General features: G+C 53.8%; 2 protein-coding genes across 4 annotated transcripts in view; both read left to right on the top strand.

Moving 5' to 3' along the window:
* The window catches only part of JAKMIP1 (janus kinase and microtubule interacting protein 1), a 128,228-nt gene extending 123,695 nt beyond the window's left edge, over positions 1-4,533 (top strand). For 2 of the 3 annotated variants that reach the window (XM_044226236.1, XM_044226235.1), the window contains exons 21-22: positions 2,957-3,032; positions 4,220-4,533. In XM_044226236.1, the coding sequence (XP_044082171.1) occupies positions 2,957-3,007 (51 nt within the window). In that variant the 3' untranslated portion in view covers positions 3,008-3,032; positions 4,220-4,533. The remainder of the gene's footprint in view (positions 1-2,956; positions 3,033-4,219) is intronic. The other variant, XM_044226237.1, reaches the window with a different exon arrangement.
* Positions 4,534-6,219: 1,686 nt separating this feature from the next.
* Positions 6,220-18,346, top strand: part of C11H4orf50 (chromosome 11 C4orf50 homolog) — a 49,367-nt gene continuing 37,240 nt past the window's right edge. Inside the window, exons 1-5 of the mRNA XM_044225944.1 lie at positions 6,220-6,477; positions 9,754-10,149; positions 13,534-13,672; positions 16,752-16,760; positions 16,955-17,536. Of these exons, the coding sequence (XP_044081879.1) occupies positions 9,863-10,149; positions 13,534-13,672; positions 16,752-16,760; positions 16,955-17,536 (1,017 nt within the window). The 5' untranslated portion in view covers positions 6,220-6,477; positions 9,754-9,862. The remainder of the gene's footprint in view (positions 6,478-9,753; positions 10,150-13,533; positions 13,673-16,751; positions 16,761-16,954; positions 17,537-18,346) is intronic.

The raw sequence follows: 18,346 nt of genomic DNA, 5'->3' as shown, positions 1-18,346 counted from the left end.
CCCCCCAAGATGGTCACATCCACGAAATAAGTAGCTCTTTCAAATGCTTTTCTAGGGAAGAAAAGTGCAGTTTGGGACCAACTTTGTGTTTGGGCAGAGCCGGGGTGAGATGCCTTCCCCTCCCCCCTACAAAAACCTTTCAGGGACGGTGTGATCCTCTCTAGAGTGGCAAGCCAGGCTTGGTTACATCCCACGGACCCCTTCATCTTAGAGGACTTCTGTGTGCCAGCGGTGTGTTCTCGGGAGTTTCTCCCCTCCCAGTGGGAAGCAAGGCTGACCTATCTCCATGTTGACACCAGGCCCCGTGTGTCTCTCTGCGTTAGCATCATTTTGTGGGAGGGGCCTCTGGACCCTGAACCTGCAGCTGGGAAGGGGTAGCTGGTCTCCTGGGTGCCACAGCCACTGCTCAGCCCTTCTGGCATGTTCCGTTGATCCAGGCAGACAGATGAGGGCCACTCAGAACCACATGTGTGGCATCTCTGTCCTGCCCTTCCCACCTCCTGTGCATCCACCCAATGACCATCCGTCCTTGAGCTCAGGGACCAGCTTGTATGCGTTGCTGTTTCCAAGACAGTTCTCCCCATGGAATAGAGCACCGCACTTGTTTGCCTGATGAGTCATAGATGAGTCGTAGACCAGTAAAGCACGTTCTGTGTTACAGAGGTAAGCGCAAGTGTGTGAGCCCCATGAAGGTTCTAGCCCCCCTGGGGGTCATCAAGGACAATGTGCCGGAGGAAGGGACCCTGGTCTGAACCTGGAAGTCCGAAATGCAGTCACCCCGGGGGAGGAAGAGGGAGGGAGGGCATTGGCAGGTTTCCATTGCCTGAGGCAGGTCTTAGGAGAGAGGAAGCCCACTTATCCCCGAAATGGGGTCAAGGTCATGGAAGTCCTCCGAGGGCCAATTTCAGGGCAGATATGTACAAATGGGAAAACAGCCCCTCCCCGTCCTGGAGGCAGTCAGACACCATGGGCCCAAACAGACGGTACAGCTCTTCAGATGATGCTAAGCCAGTTCAGAAGCTTCTCCCCTTTCTTTCCTGAGAGGATGCAGGAGTAACCTTCCCATACTTCCTCTTCACAGAGACCCTCAGTGTCTCCAGCCTGCACGGCTGGTGCTGTTCTGTAGGGGGCAGCAGAGGGTCATGGCTGGCTGGCTCCCCGCAGGGATTCAGGCGGGTCTTGTGCTAGAGTCCTGGGTACCCCTGTGGGATACTGGTTTAAGCAGATGCCTAGTGTCTCTGTCGGCCAGATGCCCACCCCACAATCTTCTGGGGCTGTTTTGAGGTCCCAAGGGAATGTCAAGTCTAATTCCATCCAAGAATCTCTGGGGATAACCTGGCTTCGCAGGAAGGTATGTCTGAGCTCTGCCCCAGGCCAGCCCTGGAACCCCGGGGGATTTCTCTCTTTGCCCTGGCCTGGGGGCTTAAATCTCTCCCCATCTTGTGGGTGGTTGTGAGGACTGCATGAGCATGGGGGTGTGTCTCAGCACCCAAGCTGGGCTTTAGGATTCCAGTGAGCAAAATTGGTCACAAAGCAGGAAAGGACAGCAAAGAGACTTTAAGCATGCCACTGTTGTCTGGTCACACACATAAAATGAGGCAGGTGGGTCCTGGGCGATGTGCAAAGCCCCCTTCTGTCCTCTGGTCTTGTCAAAGCAAGTGTTTGCATGTTGGTCTGTGTCCTTTCGTCACAAAGGAGTTGCCGAGGGGAGCAAACAGCATGCAGACTCTTGGTTGGGCCGGTAGGATGAGAAGCACCCACTCACATTTCCCTGGGGCTGCTAGTGGAAAATGGCCACAGCCTCATTGTCCGTGGCTCATGTCTGCGACCAGGAACCCTTCCCTGCCACACCTCACCAGGAAGTCCTTCCCCTTCCTGGGGCCTCAGTTTCCCCATATGGAAAATGACAGCTGGGTGACTCCACACAGGCCCTGTCCAGCTCCAACCTCCAGTGATTCCAAAACTTGTGTACAAGTTGGTGGCTGTCTGTTTAGATTTTAATTTTTTTTTGATAAATAATTTAAGGGAGTTATGTCATGGTGGGAGGGAGAACAACTTCTAAAACCCTGGATGGTGCTCCAACAGGTTCCACCCGATGAGCAGCAATCCTTTTGGAGCAAAGGGAGTCATGGATTCATTTCCAGAAAGAGAAATCTACTTTCAAACTGAATCTGTGTAATTTTTCCTTCCTTTAAGGCCACTTTTCCCCCTACTAATTTTTTCTTTTTAAAGCAGATGAATTGAATGCCACCAAAAAATTTTTAAAGTATTTTATTTATTTATTTGACAGACAGAGAGAGAGATCACAAGTAGGCAGAGAGAGAGAGAGAGGGGGAAGCAGGCTCCCTGCCAAGCAGAGAGCCCGATGCGGGACTTGATCCCAGGACCCCGAGATCATGACCCAAGCCGAAGGCAGAGAGACAACCCTCTGAGCCATCCAGGTTCCCTGGCACCAGAGATTTTAAATAATGGTCTCTTTGGAGAGCGGGCCCTGGCAGGGATGGTGCTGACTGGGGTGGGGGGTGCTTCTGCTCATGGGCAGATGGGTCTGGGCGTCCTGTGGCCTAGAGGGAGCCCACTGGGTCCTCGGGCGCAGGCCAGGCCCGGCCCTTTGGTGGGAGCCACCAGCTGTGACCATGGGAGCGTCCTTCCTCCGCTTGTAACATGTCCTGCCACCGTCTGCAGGAAAGCCATGTCTCAACACTGAAAGCATCTGGGTCTGTCTGAGTCAGCTGGGTGTCTGGGGAGAGCAGTTGGGGGTGTGGGAGGACTCTGGAGGTTGGGTTTCCTGATGATGTCAGTGTCCAGGCCTGCTCACTTCCCTGGCCTCCTTCTGAACCCGACCCCAGGGTGGTAGTTCTTGTGAAATGTGTCACTGAATCCCATACTACGTATCTTACATCTTTTTCTTTTCTTTTCTTTTCCTCCCTCATTTTCTTTTGGTCTTATTTTATAGTTTTTGTTCCTTTTTTTGTTTTTCTCACTAGCATTCATTCTGTGGCCTTGATGACTTCAGTGAGCAAAGAACTCGGGTTGGTATCCCTTCAATTTCACAGATAAACATGATGATTTTCCGGGAAGGAGAATTTCTCCCATTTCTGGCCCTGACATTCCCTGAGTGACAAGGCTCTGGGGAAGGTGGTCTGTGGCAGATTCCTCAGAGACCCAGTACCCTGGGGCGAGATGAGGGAGGGGGGCCACCAGGGGTCGCTGGAGAGTCCCACCCCTCCAGGGAGGTTGGGAATGCTGGTTGTGAAGAAGGGACAGTGGGGACCTGGTTGTTGCCCTGCTGTAGTTCATCTTCCAAAAGGGCTGGGGGTTGTGGTTTTTCCAAAGTTTCTTTCTATTGTGGCTTAGTTTCTGTTGTTCTCTATTGCCTGTGGACAGACCATTGCAGGTTTCTGGGGTCAGGGGTCTTCAGGAGCAGTGGACTGATGGGCAAGTCCATGACCTGAATATAAAATACCCAGGAAGCCTGTGTGGCAAGCCTCCCCAGCTCCCTGCCCCCCAGCCCTGTGCCTGGTTCTGTTGCTCAGGGACTTGGGACGGAAGCCATCAGAGCAGTTGGTCCTTCTCTGCCCTGCCTGGCCCCAGGACCCAGCTCTCACCCAAGTTCCTGCTTGGGCACCCATGTCCTCTCCCATTCTCTTTGCTCTGAGTGCCCTCCTTGGGGATAAGGCTAAGGGGTAGGGTGGTGGGCTTCTTCCAGGTCCGCTGGATCTACAGTTCTGCCTCTGAATCTAGCCCAGGCTGGGAGCCCTCTGAGCTCTCGGGAGGCCCACAGTGCCCACTAGCTCCCTGATCCCCAGGCTGAGGTCTGCTGCTGGTTCCTTCCCTGACTGATATTCTCATGGGAGCCCTGAGCCTGGCCTCTGAGCACAGAGTTTTTCTTTGTATCTTCTGGGTCCCATGGCCTAGGTAGTGCTTGGCACATGGTGGACATTCAGGCAGTGTTTGTGTAGTGAGTGAAGGGAGGTCCTGGGTCTAATCAGATGGGGAGTGAGGGTAACCGTGAGGGGGGTGGGTCAGGTACTGGAGGACAGGCCATCTGAGTCCTGTTTCCTTTTACCCTACATTGTCAGGGAAAGTCTCTCAGTGGGTTCAGCTGGAGAGATTGGGCCAGCAGCGGGGGCCGGTGGGGCAGGTAAGCCAGGGGCTTCCCCAACCTTTTTTAACTCTCAATTCTTACAACACTGCAAACTATTTTTTAATCTTACAGGATAGAAAAATTGCTTATGGAATATGTTGAGTCCCCATGGCAACCCCAGCCCCACTCAAAGCAAAATTCAACAGCAAAACAAGCTACTTCAAGCCAGAGACTGAACACAGAATCCACGAGTACTCGATGAGGAGGCCTTTTGGCTCCATGGCTGGGTCCTGGCTGGGCTGAGCTGCAGGAGCCCTGAAGACGATGGGGATTTTTGTCAAGCTCGGGGCTTCATCTAGGTCTCCACTCTGGCACGTTCCAAGCCTGAGGGGCAGAGACCTGAATACCAGGAAACTAAGTGCAATTACTAGAAACTGAGTCACTGGAGGGCCACTGCACTGTCAGGGGCCGGGCTGGAGTCCTTGTCCCTGCTCTGCATGCCCCCTGCCCCCCAGCCATGGGGGCATGTCCAGCTGGACATAGACCTATGTACATATATCTCCATGAACTGTGCTCTGTGTACCCTGGAATCTGTCAGCCAGAGTGACTTGCAAATGTCCCTGTGATTCGAACCCAAGTTCAAACCCTGGTCAGCAAATCCCTTCAGATCCATTAGGTGATGACCAGGGAGGGAGGGAGGGAGAGAGAGAGAGAGAGAGAGAGAGAACGAACAGGACTCTGAGGAGGGACTAGAGATTCACCCACTGTGGAGGGCAGATCCGAGGAACTCAGATTTCCAAGAAAGAAGCCACAGGCTCCATCGCTTTTGTGGATGTGACACGGCGACAGTCCCAGAGCATGACTGTCCCTGGGGCCACACGGAATGAGGAATGAGAAGGTGGATACAGACCACACCGTTCTCAGGCAGCTTTTCATCTAGGTTGTAGTTTGCAAGGCCCTGTCGAGGGAAAATGCTAGAAGGTGGAGTGTAGCAAGGAGCATCCATGGGGAACAAGCCTCCCTCTGACACCAGGGCCGCGATCTCACCATTGTGGAGGAGGGAGCCCTTCCTGACCTCAGGAGCCTGGCCTTGGAATGGAATCTCCAAAGAGATGGAGTGGGGCAGCAGGGAGGACAGGCAGGAGCTGGCGAGAGTCGGCCCCAGAGGGAGCCCCTGGGAAGGGAAGTGGCTTGGGGGTGTTGCTGCTACTGTTATTCTAGGGAGGGTGGGGTAGGTGGGCGAGCGTCTCCCAAAGAAACCCCTGCTCACGCGACCGTTCTCTCCTAAACTTCTGGAAGGAGACATGTGAAATTAGGAGGGGTGAAGGGAAACAGAAGGTGTGAAGGAGAGGACAAGCGCCCTAGGAGAACCAGCCGGGATGGGCTGATCCCAAGGACCGGCTGCGAGAGCAACCCTGGGATTTCTAGGAAGAAGAACCTTTGGAGAAAGCCGAGTGACTGAGATTGAGGCCGCTGAGGAGCCCCGCTGAGATGGGAGCCCAGCAGAGGTTCTCAGGAGGGCAAACCAAGGATGGAGAAGGAGGTTGCAGTGGGCATGGAAGATGTGCCCCCTCCAGATGGGGCAGAATGTCCAAACCAAATCAAAGAGTTGGGGGGGAGGGGCTCTAAGCAAACGCACACCAGGACAGCTGAGAAGTGACCATTCTCTGTTGAAATCTAAACCCAAAGCACCTGCCACACCAGCCCCCACGACTTACCAGTATTTGGTATCCAAATGTGAATGAACTGATGTCTTTGCTTGAAGACAGACAACTGTGCATCCTGGGTAACGAAGGGAGTGTGGAACCAGGCAGTGAGTGCAAAGGAACACCCGTCTGCTTCTGCTGGACTCCAGGCAGCATCAAGAGCCCCTGCTTTGCTAACTTAGTAGATAGAAGTCCAGGAGCTGCACGCTGGTCTCAGAAGATTTTTTGTGGCACCAAGTGTCTGTCTTCTCCGTGTTGCAAGAGCGTCCAGGAGTGTGGTCCTCATGCCCTCCCGTCCCCATCCTTCTGTCTGCTCAGTTCTCCTACTCAGACAACAGGACAGGAATGCTGTTGGCTTTGAAGTCAGACCCGTCTGGGTCCACTCCCAGCCTGGCCCTTTTCCCATGGCAGACACAGGCAAAATACTTGCTGCTCTGAGTCATAACTTCTTCTCAGAAGATGAGGATGGGGGTGATGGTTCCCATGCAATGCCTTGCCTCTTGTCTCTGTGAGCCATAACTAGGCAGACCCATAGGACTCACGGATCCTGGCAGGACATGTGACAGACAGCGTCCATGGCTCCCTCAGTGGGATTCGTCCACAAAGGAGACCATCCAGTCCCTGGGGGACCAGGACCCATTCTCTGAGACAGCGCAGGTGCAAGGGAGTGAGACACACAAGCAGGTATGGGGGCAGCCCTGGCTTCGAAACCCCAAGTCCCTAATAGGAGTCAGTGTTTCTTGTGACTGTCCTGGGCACTGCTTCTAAAGTTCCTGCCAGGGATAGGCCAGTTCCAAGAGGCATTGTAGTCATGGGACCTCAGAGCCCTGGTGGCCCAGCAGACCTGTACCTGGGCTTCATCATAGCCCTCCATTCCTGGGGCAGGAGGGTGGTGGTGTACACCCCTCAAGGCTGTCTCGTAGCACAAAGTCCCCCATGGGTGTGGTTCCCGGGACAGAAGAACTACAAGGTCAGGCAAACCCTGCATCAGTGTCTTGTACAGGAAGGAGAAGGGTCAGGTCCACCCTTTCCCACCCTCCTCACAGATCTGCTGGGGAGGCTGTAGGGAGAGCCCTGTCAAGTTCCTGGTACGTGGTGCAGCCCATCCCCCTCATTCCTGCCTCCTCTGTGCCAGTGGCAACCTGTGCATAGCTGGGCAGGGAACTCCAGGGCTCACCCCTGTGTCCTTCCTTCCATACCGTTCTGGTGGAGCTGTGGGCCAGGAGACCAGCCAGGCTGACAGGCCATCCTCATTTGGGATGTGGGACTTCTAGTTTGAAAGTGGGTAAATCCCTGTCAAGCTGGGACAAGTGGGTCCACATATGGCACAAGGACATGGCTGGTGGCCCTCCTTCATCTTGGCACCCGATGCTCACGGATAAAATTGCCCTCTCTGGCATGTCATGAGTGGGACTTCTGTGAAATGCAAAAGGTGGGGCGTGTGTGCTACACTGATGCTTCTGTGGTTAGCGCATCCAAAAGGCATGGGATTTCCTGACTGCTCCCAGCACAGTTTTGTGGCCCTATGGTGGGGAGCCCATAGGTGCATGGGGCACCTTGTTAGGGTTCCCTGGTAACCTTGGAGAGATGAACACTGCTTTAGCATGAGCTCAACATGTATCTGAGCAAATTCATTAGCTTTCCTCCCACTGACCACTCCTTCCCCCTTTCTTCCCTGTCCTTCCAGCCTACAGGCTGAAAGTCTCCCAGTCTGGGTCTCTTGCTTTTCCAGCACTTTCCATAACCAGTCTGTGACATGTGGAATCTTGCCCGATGGTCCCAGTACAATGACATGTTTGTTTTTGCCTGTTTTCTCACATTCAACCAGAACCTGCTAGAGGTCTACCAGTTTGTGGTGCTCCTCCCTGAGGTTGTCTAAGAGCTCTTGTGGGGCTTCTGCAGACCCCATACTATGCCCTCCCCCCAGACTATGCCCAGCAGTTAAGTAATTTTCCCAGGATCCCATCTGAGACTGGAGATGAGATTCAGCCCCGGACAGTGTGGTCCGGATGCCTAACTATATCCCCTCTCAGCTGACACCCCAACCCATCACCTTGGGCCAGTCTGTGTCTGTCACAAGCCCTGTGGGTCACCCTAGCACACTGGTCACTGATGGCGAAGTACAATTAAAAACAAAATCTTCTCCCAACTCAGAAAACCTCGCCATGGAGGTAGATAAGAAAGAAAGCACGTTTATTCTTAAAGGAACAGCAAATAGAGTGTGATGCACATTCCAAGTGCTTTGCTCAGAGATTTGCAAAGACAGAAAGAAATCTCACCCCTTTACTAGCCAAGCCGCTACAATCCATCCTGCACGTGTCCTCAGGATAATAGCGATCACTTCTCCAATAAGAGGACTTGACAGTGCCATCTGTTACCCACTGGTCACCCTAAATCCACCTTGCCATCAGGGTGGCCCTCTGTGTTTGTTGAATTGGTTTGTTTTTGCTTTTGTTTTTGTTGTTAGTTTCAGAGGCAGAGTTCAGTGACTTGTCAGTTGCATATCACACCCAGTGCTCACCACATCGCGTGCCACCCTTAATGCCCGACACCTGGTTACCCCATCCCAGCAATCTTCAGTTTGTTCCCTAGAGTTAACAGCATCTCTTAAGGTTTAATCTTCTTCTCAATTTTCATCTTTTTTTTTTTTTAAAAAAAAGGAGAATGAAATTTTCTTGTCTTTATCCCAGGGTGGCTGTGGGGTGTGGAGGCAGGCACCCCTGAGGTCCGGCCCCTGGCCTCCCACAGGACCTGGGAGATGGGGTTCTAATTTCCTTGAATGTTTGCATTCCAAAGAGATGGTCCCCAGGCCTTTCAAAGAGACATCCCTGGGTCAGAAAGCTGACAAAAGTCTCTTGTCACCTCCTGCATGTCCCAGAGACCTCCGTCCTCAAAGCAACATCTGAGCAGGCCCTCCCAACCTCTAAACATTCCCATACACCACCCCCCAGTCCCTCCAGAGAGGTGGAAAAATCTTTGCTCTTGAGCTCAAGGCCCATATGGACATGGCCCCAAGCCACCTTCTGTCCTTCCTCATTTCCCCTCTGAGCATCTACAGGGCTGCCCACTCCCTTCATCTGTCCTGATGCTGCCACGGGGCTGGGACCCCCAGGCTGCCTCTGCCTGGTAGAATCCTGTGCCCACCTCTTCCAGTTGCAGCCCACCATCCCGAGTGCCTCCAGCCCCCAGCTCCCTCCCACAGGACATGTGTGTTCCTGCCGGGCTTGTGGTGCATTTATTTCTCACCTCCCGAGTTTTGGATTCAGACCCGGGTTTGAATCCTGACTCTAGCATTTCTCCTAGACGAGGCCTGGATAAGGCCCTCCACTTTCTGGAGCCTCTGTCTCACCATCTACAGAATGGGTATGATAATGCCCACTTCCTAGGGTTAGCGGCACAGTCAGACCAGCTAGGGTAACGTGACCAAGATCTCAGGTGATACGCAAAGTGCAGCACTAGCTCTAGGTCCCTGATCAACGTTTCCTGTCCTCAGAGAGGAGGCATAGAGCTTGAGGGTCGAACTTGAGCTGCACCACTGAGAGTTTACATTTCTGATGGTTCTGCCTGGAAATTTCAGTTTACCTCTCTGTGTGCATAGTTAAACATTTATATATTTTTTAAGATTTTATTTACTTACTTGACAGACAGATCACAAATAGGCAGAGAGAGAGGGGAAAGCGGGCTCCCCACTGAGCAAAGAGCCTGATATGAAGCCCGATCCCAGGACCCTGGGATCATGACCTGAGCCAAAGGCAGGGGCTTTAACCCACTGAGCCACCCAGGCACCCCATGGTTAAACACTTAATTCCAAGTGACTTTTCTGCGATGTTTTCTTGCTTTGGGTGCATTCTGGCCTGCCAGCTTGTAAACTGAGAGGACTTCATTCATATTGTATGATGCGTGTGAGTGAAACCCAAGGCCCACTCGTGAATAATTCACCTGTTCTTGCCCTCCTCAAAGGGTATTCTGCACAATCTGAAGGCCCTGCAGGCATCTGGAAATCTCCAGAAAGTCAGTGCTGCAAATCCACTCACTGTTACGAAGCCGTGACCCATGACCTTTGTCCGGGATGGAGCCCACAGCTACAGGACGGACGGAGAAGAGTTTCAGCTATGTGGTCAGGGCACCCAGCAGCGATGGGTTTGACGTAATGAATGTGGATGTGAAGATCGACACGTGCTGGGTATTTCAGGACGCGGAGGACAGCGGTGAAGAGCAGGACTGTCCTGCGGACGAAGCTGCTGGAAGCCCCGACGTGGACACAGGCACACTCAGGAAGCAGCTGGAATCCTCTGAGCAGAAGCTGTTGGCCGCTGTGGACCAGTACATGATGTCTGAGTCCGAGCTAAGGAGCAGGTAAATAAGACGTTTGGATCTTCTTGGTGTATTGAATGATCGACTCCTGGGCATCTTAATGGGGTTTGATGGTATGTTGACTTGTGTCTGCAGCTGAAGATGTGATGCCTGGGGCAACCTCCCCTCTGGTTCCTCCTCCGTTCCTCCCTCTGCTCCGCACACCAGGGGCTGAGCCTGCACCATGCCCCTGGCTCCCGCACTCTGGCTTCCGTGGGGGCCAGCCAATGGGAGGGAGGAGTGGAGGAGGAAGGGAGAGGCCAGGGTACTTTGCCTTCTCCTGCTCGGGGTGACAATCCGCAGTGTCCCAGCCATGCTTTGGGCATCCTCTCTGGTCCTCCCCTGCCTGGTGGCTGGCTCCTAGGGCCAGAATCAGCTCCAAGGCCCAGAATCTGCAGGGGCAAAGGGGCACCTGGCAGGGGCTCATCTCTAGGTCGCCGGTCCTCTCTGTCCGGCCTTTTAGCAATTCCGTCATCTTTATGACAGACTCTCTGTGCTTGTTTCTCACTGTTGACTTTCCTGGCCTCGGTTCTGTTCTCCTGGTGGAAGTAACGGGGTTCAGAGGTTGGGATGCGAGCCCAGGTCCTCCTCTTAGCCTGTGCTGTTTCCTGACCATTATCCAGTACAGAGCCCGGCAGAGTGAGGTGGGGTCCTGTGTGCATGTCGGGGGAAATCCCACACAGAGATGCAGGACGGTCACACCTGGGATGTACCCTGACAGGCTTACCATGATCTCAGCAGCCAAGCATCTTGGATTTATCTGGGACTTCACCATTTTCTTGTATTTTCCTTCATTTTAATAAAAGCAAGCTATTAAATGTATATTTACTTGTGCTTTTTATCTTATTTCCTCTTCGTAAGACTTTTTACAGGTAGGAATTCACATAGCAAGAAAGTAGTTTTGTTACTTGATGAGGTTGTCCAGCCATCCCTCCATTCCTTCATTTATTCATTGATCACTCGTTCATTCTGCCGCCTGCACTGCCCCCCACCCCCAGAATCGCATGCTGAGTTATGTTAGTTTGCTGGGGCTGCTCTAACGGAGAACAACAGCCTGGGAGACTTCACGGAACCGTACTGTCTCACAGTCCTGGAGGCTGGAAGTCCCAAGTTCACGGTGCAGGCAGATTCCTTCTAAGGCCTCTCTCTGTGGTGTGTAGATGGTCACCTTCTCCCTGTGTCCTCATGTGTCCATATCTCTGTGTATGTCCGTGTTCTAATCCCCTCTTCTTGTAAGGACCCTAGTCAGATCGGATCAGGGTCCACCCAGATGATGTCATGGCAATCCAGCTACCTTTGTAAAGGCTCTGTCTCCAAATACAGTCATGTTCTGAGGGGCTGGAGGGCAAGATTTCAGCCTATGAATTTGAGGGGACACACGTCAGTCCTGGGGTTGAGACCCAGGGAAGGTAGATCCCTCCCAGCCCCAGAAAGAGCTGCGATGTAACCCCACATGGTCGTGGATTCAAATCTTTCTCCAGAAAGATGGCCGTGAAAACCAGAAAGGCGTCAGGCCCAGGGAAAATGATGGGAAACCACTACCAAAGGAGACCCCTCCATGCAAGGAGAGTGGTGGGGAGGGGAGGTGATGGAGGGGAGGGGGCCTCTGGGACTGGGGCCCAGGGTGAGGCCACTTGGGAGGGGGCATCCTGGACCCATCTGTGGGGAAATGTGGGCTGTGTCCTCTGTTCTCAGAAGGTGGGCCACCCCATCCTGCATGAGCGGAGCTGGGGCAGCAAGGACAGACTGCATTATCCAGGGTCACTACACACGGAAGCCAGGATCTGAATGCACAATGGGTTAATTTGACCATGGGTATCATCTTGCCAGGGTACGGTCAAAGTTGGTAGTGTAAATTGGGCCTTATTCTGATGAAAGAGTTAACATTCTAAACTATTTATTATGGGGTTCCTGGGTGGCTCAGTCAGTTAAGCACCTCTTGGTGTCTGCTCGGGTTGTGGTCTTGGGTTCATGACATTGAGCCCCACATGGGGCTCTATGCTAAGCACAGGGTCTGCTTGAATTTCTCTCTCTGTATGCACTTCCCCAGCCAAAATAAGGAAAGAAAATTCTTTAAGAATTTATGATAAAAGGAACAAAGAGAGTAGTTAGAAATTTGAGAAAGAAAACCCCGTCCCGTCTTCACTACCTTGTCAATCATGTGTATTCATCTCCAACATAAATGCTGTAAATGCCGCAAGACTGTCAGTAGCTCTGCCCTCCTTGAGTGTTCACTCGGTTCCAGGCACAGTTTACATGTTTGTTTACATGTTTTAGACACAAGGGGTGGGGGGATGGGTGAGCCTGGTGGTAGGTATTAAGGAGGGCACGTATTGCATGGAGCATAAACAATATGGTGCATAAACAATGAATCTTGGAACACGGCATCAAAAACTAGTGATGTATTTTATGGTGTTTACATATTCACGTATTTAATCCTTAAAGCAATAGCCCAGGTCGGGCGATAGTATTATCCTCAACTTGCAGGTGGGGAAATGAAGGTGTAGGGCAGTTTAGTGACGTCTCCATGGTCACCCATATGTCCAGTCACATGGCGGAGGACTGGGACTTGAACCCAGGCGGCCCGCCCAGGGTGTAACGGCAGCCACACCATTTCTTCTGCTGCCTTGGGGGGGGGGTGTCTCCCTGCTTCCTTGTTCTATGCAGCACTGAGTAGAAATATTTAATCTGAAAAATGGTACTCCATCGTCCATTTCCTATTCTGAGCATATCGGTGCCCAAGGGCTTCGAAAATACAATACTGAACCTTGGTGGCTTAAAGTCTCCCATCCAAGTACTAACCAGGCCTGCTTAGCTTCCGAGATCAGACGAGATCGGGCGCGTTCAGGGTGGTATGGCCGTAGACTTTGGTGGCTTAAAGTAACACACGGGCAGTAGAGTGTAGGGTTAAAAGTATGAGTTTGGGAGTCAGTCTGGCCTCTAGGATGCTGTGTGACCTCGGGCGAGTTGCCTGGCCTCTCGGATCCTGAGTTTTCTGGCATGTGAAGGAGGGGTAGGGGAACTCACCTGCAGGCTGGTAATGTGAGGGTTGATTGAAACAACACAAACAAAGCTCTCAGGCCACGGGTTCCTGGCTCTGTTCTTTGTTGGTATCGCCTGAACTCGGGATTACTGGCTTAGGAAGAAGAAGAGTCTTAAGATTCCTGAGGCAGGGTGCATTATGATTCCATAGATACTTCTGACGTAGTCTAGATCATCTTACATGTGTATGAATGTTTCACGAAATGTGATTTCGTCAGAATTTCAAATTGGCCAATGACCAGAAAAAAAAAAAAAAAAAAAAGATGGTTGGCCTCAGTGTTGGTGAGACTATTGGGCCCTGTTTACTGCCTCCTGATTAAGCATCTTCCTGCCTCAATGCTGCAGGATCCAGGAGCTGGAGCTCTCCGAAAGACACCTTCTCCGGATGGTGGAGCAGCTGGGTGCCCGTGTGACACAGGAAAGGAGTGCCACTCTGCGAGCCCAGGAGACGCTGCAAGCCCTGCGGCGGGAGCTGGCCAGCCAGGTACCGCGTCCCTCTTCTTTCCGGAGCGTGTTTCTTGACCCTGCAGCGTGGCCCCATGTGCTCAGAGGAGGCAGCGGCTGCCGTTGAGCAAAGACGGGGGCGGGAGTAGGGGGTGGGTGGGGTGGGATGCTGTGAGAGCCTAGCCAGGGGGTTTAGAGGGGACCTCATTCCAAACAATGCAGGCAGGGGCAAGTTCCCAGGACCTCTCTGGGCCTCAGCTGCCCCACCTGTACAATGCGATCCACATCCCGCCTTGTCTGCCTCCCCAGGGTCCCGGCTGGGATCCGGCAGGGGGGAGTGGGTTGGTGAGAGCATTAGTTGACCTGCAGGGGCTCTGTGCTCACAGAAGTTTATTTCCATGCCCCAGGGAAGCCAGCTCTTGTCTAGGGGCAAGCTGATGACTAATGTAGGGTCCCTGCTCTCGGGAACTGGCATGCAGGTGGGGACATGCACAGGAGACAAGGACCTCCCAAATTGGATGCCAGGTGTCAGGGGAAAGGTGCAGGCACATGGTGTGTGCATGGAGTCGAGGGTAGAGGGGAGGTACAGAGAACCGAGCCAAATAAGTTGGCCCTCATGGGAAGGGCATGTGAGGTGTGGGTGACAGCCTGTGCAAGGGCACAGCAGTGTGGGAGAACATACTGGAGCCAGAGCAGAGGGTGTGGGTGCAGAGAGGGTGCTGGCAAGACTAGAGGGTTCCAGAAGGGCCAAGTTGCCAGGACCATGGTGTGGACCAAATATTAATTGCAACGAGGAGCAGGCTTTAGGGGACTTTGACAGGAGAGGCTCAGGCTAGGGTTGGGGGGCAATTATTCTAATTGCATGGGAGAGAGAGAGAGATGGAGGCACGGGGACAAGTTAGTGTTTTGGACAAGCAGTGACTGGTGCCAAACCATGACTCTGCCACTCTCTGGCTGTGTGACCTGCGGCGAGTGATTTAACCTCTCTGGGTCTCAGTTTCCTCCTCTGTGAAATGGGAATGATATAGTCACCACTGTCTGGGGCTGTTGTGTGGGCTGAGTGAGTTAGTATATGTAAAACACAATAGTTGCAGTAAATAACACCAGCTGCTTTCATAAATATTAGCCTTTATTGCAAGATTCCAGGGGCGGTGAAGGCTGGAGGTAGGGGACACTTGGGGAACACCGCAGAGGTAGAAATGACAGGCTCCCAGAACAGCTGTGTGCGGCTCTCAAGGCCTCCCTGCCGCCACCCCCCGACCCCGGAGAGCCCAGCAGTGACCATCCAGCTGCAGGTGGAAGCCCACTTGTGGGTCATCAGACCAGTTCCCCGTTGCAACCAGCATTTTGAAAACGAAATCCATTAGGAAATAAGAAAGGGCACTAGCATACAAGGAATGCTGTTCTGTGAAATTCCTGTTTTGGTGGCACACGTGTGCATGTCACGGGACATGGTCTGAAAGTGTGTTTCCCAGAGTGGGGGCAGTCCAAACAGCCAGAGAAGCCCTGATTCGGGCGTGAATGGAGTCAGACATGGAGCGGGCAGAGAGGAGGAACTCACTGAAACTGAAATTCGTCTTCCAGATGCCAGGGAGACCTGCGATGGCACTTTCCCCTCTGCATTGAACTCTGGGTACAGGAAATCACAGTTACTTGTCCTCTGCTCCCCCAGCATGCCCTCACTGGTGTCCTGAGAGGAGCCGTCCAGTGCGAGGTAGTGGTGTCGTAAGAGACCCCATCGTGAAGAATGTCACCTCCCCGTGGAAAATACCTCAATAAAGAGTGTTGGGCCTTGCCCTAAATCCATGTAGGATTTCCAGGGGGTCTCAGCCACAGCCCCAGAGTCACAAGATGCTCCCAGTGTGACGGGGAGACAGAGGAGGAGGGTGCGAGCAGGGACAGTGCTGTCGGGGGACTCAGGGGCACCCCGGGACCAGCAGGTCTGTGCGACATTGTGGTCTCTTCTGCATCCGTGTCCTTATTACTGTGTCATGTGATGAATATTTTCCTGGGATGACCTGTCAGGCAACCTCAGTTCCAGGTGAGGGGCACAAGTTCTGAGGGGCGGGGGTGCCTGCTCAGCATCCCTTCGAGACCACTTGGCCCAGCTACAGCTCCTCCATGGTATCTGCATTTCAGAGAAAGTTTTGTAGGAGCGCACAGATGAGGTTTTTCTGCCTTGTGTACCTGATATTTGCCAAATGGCAGTTTTGCCCTCTTGTTGTCATGGTCCCAGGAAATCATTTGCATATGCAAAGTGACCTTGTTTCTGTAGTGACCTGTCCTCCTTCTGAAAGCCAATAAAGGCAGACCAGTCCGGTGATGGAGCTGATTCTGGGATAACTGGGAGCAGTTTTCCCGCCAGGGAATCGGGACTCCAGCTTCATCTGCCCCATGGCCCCCAAGAACGAGCTGTCAGAGCCTGCCGGGCCATCCCTGGGCTTACCTCTTTCACCACACTCTGTGCTGTGTCTTCTGCAAGCTCTCCTGGGCCACATCAGCGGCCGGTGGTCAGCAGGCACTCGGGGCTGAGATAGAGCTTAAAAAGGGCACGGCGCCACCTGCGTAGAAATGGGCAAGGACTCCCGTTTTCACCATGGCCAGGTCACTCCAGTCCAGCTCACTCAGTGCTGGCCCTGGAGCCCAGAGGGCTGGGTCCAAGAACAGAGAGATATATTGTCCAGATTTTGAGGAAAAAGCCTTGAGTCAAATACACAGAAGTTCAAATTCCAGCCGTGGTGACTTGTAGCACAGTGGGATTGTGCTAGTTGCTTCTGAGCACCCCAAGGGGACAGTAACGTGCTTGGGGCTATGCTCAATAAGGAACAGCTGTGTGCTGTATCTAATCAGCCAGAAACCAGGGCTGACCTTTGCAGGGCCAGGCATTAACCCTTTAGGGTTAGGGAAATGGAGAGGTCTGGGAGGTCCTGGGTGGACGTGGGGAAACTCAGGCAGGTCTAGGTGGCAGCTCTTTACAAAGTGGTGTGGACGTATTCAGAACTGAAATCACGGGGGCAGCCTTCTCCGTGTGCCCCAGCTGATGCCCAGGCAGCCCAGCACACAATTTCCTTGCAAGAGCCCAGGGAACTCCCGGTGTGCGGGCCTCCTAGGAGGGTGAGGTAAGGGAGGTACTCCTCCCCTGTAAAATCTCGGTAATGAAATAAATATTTGATGCAATATTTTAATGCGAAATTAATGCACGAAAAAAACCCCATGCACAAAAATATAGACGTTTATATAAAAACAGTGTGGGCGACGGTGTGTCCCCTGGGCTGGCTTCCTGACGCCCTCATCCACCGCCAACTTGTAGGTTCTGGAAAAGGAGCGTGCAGCTCGGCGGCAGCGGTGGCGGCTCCGGCGGCTGCGGGAGCGGCTGCGGCGCAAGGACGAGGCGCTGGGGCGGCAGGCGGCGGCTCTGGAGCGCTGCCGGCAGACCCAGCGGCTCCAGCTGGGCCTGGTGCGCGAGCAGGAGCGCGGCCTGCGGGAGCAGGTGCAGCGGCTGGAGCGGGACGTGCGGCACCTGTGTCGCGCGGCTGGCCTCTTGCTGGCTGAGCTGGATGTCCCGGCCCCAGGCAGCCCCGGCAGACTCGGCCCGGCCTGCCCCCGGAGTGACCCCGGCGAGGCCGCGGAGCTGCGCGCTCTGCAGGCGCGGGCGGAGCGCGGGGAGCGCGAGCGGGAAGAGGCGGCGCGCCGGCTTCGGGAGCAGCGCGCCACCGAGCGCCGGCTGCGCGTGCAGCTGGAGGATCTGCGCTGTTACATCTATGAGCTCAAGCTGTCGGAGATCGGCCTGCAGGGCCAGGTGGAGGACCTCGCGCAGCAAAACCAGAGCCTGCGAGAGGCCCTGGGGGCCCAGGCCACAGGGGAGAGCGCACGCAGCAACGCCGCTGCTGGCCACTGCAGCCCGGTAAGTGGCCGCAGCCCAGGGCATGCATGATTTGTTGATTTTTCTCTAACTTTATTCTACAGCCACGTGTTAAGTCACCAGCTCCTTCATTTCCAGTCTTCCTCTCCATCCACTCATCAACCCCAGCAACCTTATCCATCCATCCTGCTTCCATCAGTCACCTACCCACCTAAGGGCAGAGCTAGTCAGTCATACACCTCATCTACCCATCCTCCAACGCAGTCACCCCACCAGCCATCTGTCCACCTTCTCATCCACCCAACCACCTGTCCACCCACGGACCACCCACTTGCGTCCACCCGCTTGTCTTCCCACCCCCCACCATCTCATTCACCCTACCACCTGCCCCTCCATCTCTCCATGCAGCCGCTCTGCAGGGAGCCAGCCAGCTACCCTTCACCCTTCATCGTGTGCTCCCTTCTGTCCCTCCATCCATCCAACAGTTAATGAGTCCCTGCTGTGTCCCAGCCCCGAGCCGGCTGAGCCCCTTTGGGTGTGCACTATTATGTAACTGCCGGGGAAGCTTTCCTGATCCTTCCCCTCCTTCCAGAGGGGATGACCCTCTTCTGTCTCCCACGCAGCTCCAAAGGTGGGGATGGTTCCCTGCCCTCAGTGCTATACGTGAATCTTCGTTTCTCCTGTGTTAGACTGTGAGCTCCTTGAGGGCAGGGTCTGGGTCGGATGGGTTGTAGTAGCCCAGGTCCTACACCAGTGCACAGAAGGTCCCCAGAGCTAGCAGCAAAAAAACGCACAGGGTTGGGTGCTCTTCTGGTTCTCTTATTTACTAGCTGTGTGACCTTGGGCAAGTTT

The sequence above is a fragment of the Neovison vison genome, chromosome 11 (genome assembly GCF_020171115.1).
Source record: "Neovison vison isolate M4711 chromosome 11, ASM_NN_V1, whole genome shotgun sequence".
Lineage (NCBI taxonomy): Eukaryota > Metazoa > Chordata > Mammalia > Carnivora > Mustelidae > Neogale > Neogale vison.
This window is presented reverse-complemented; position numbering and strand designations above follow the sequence as displayed.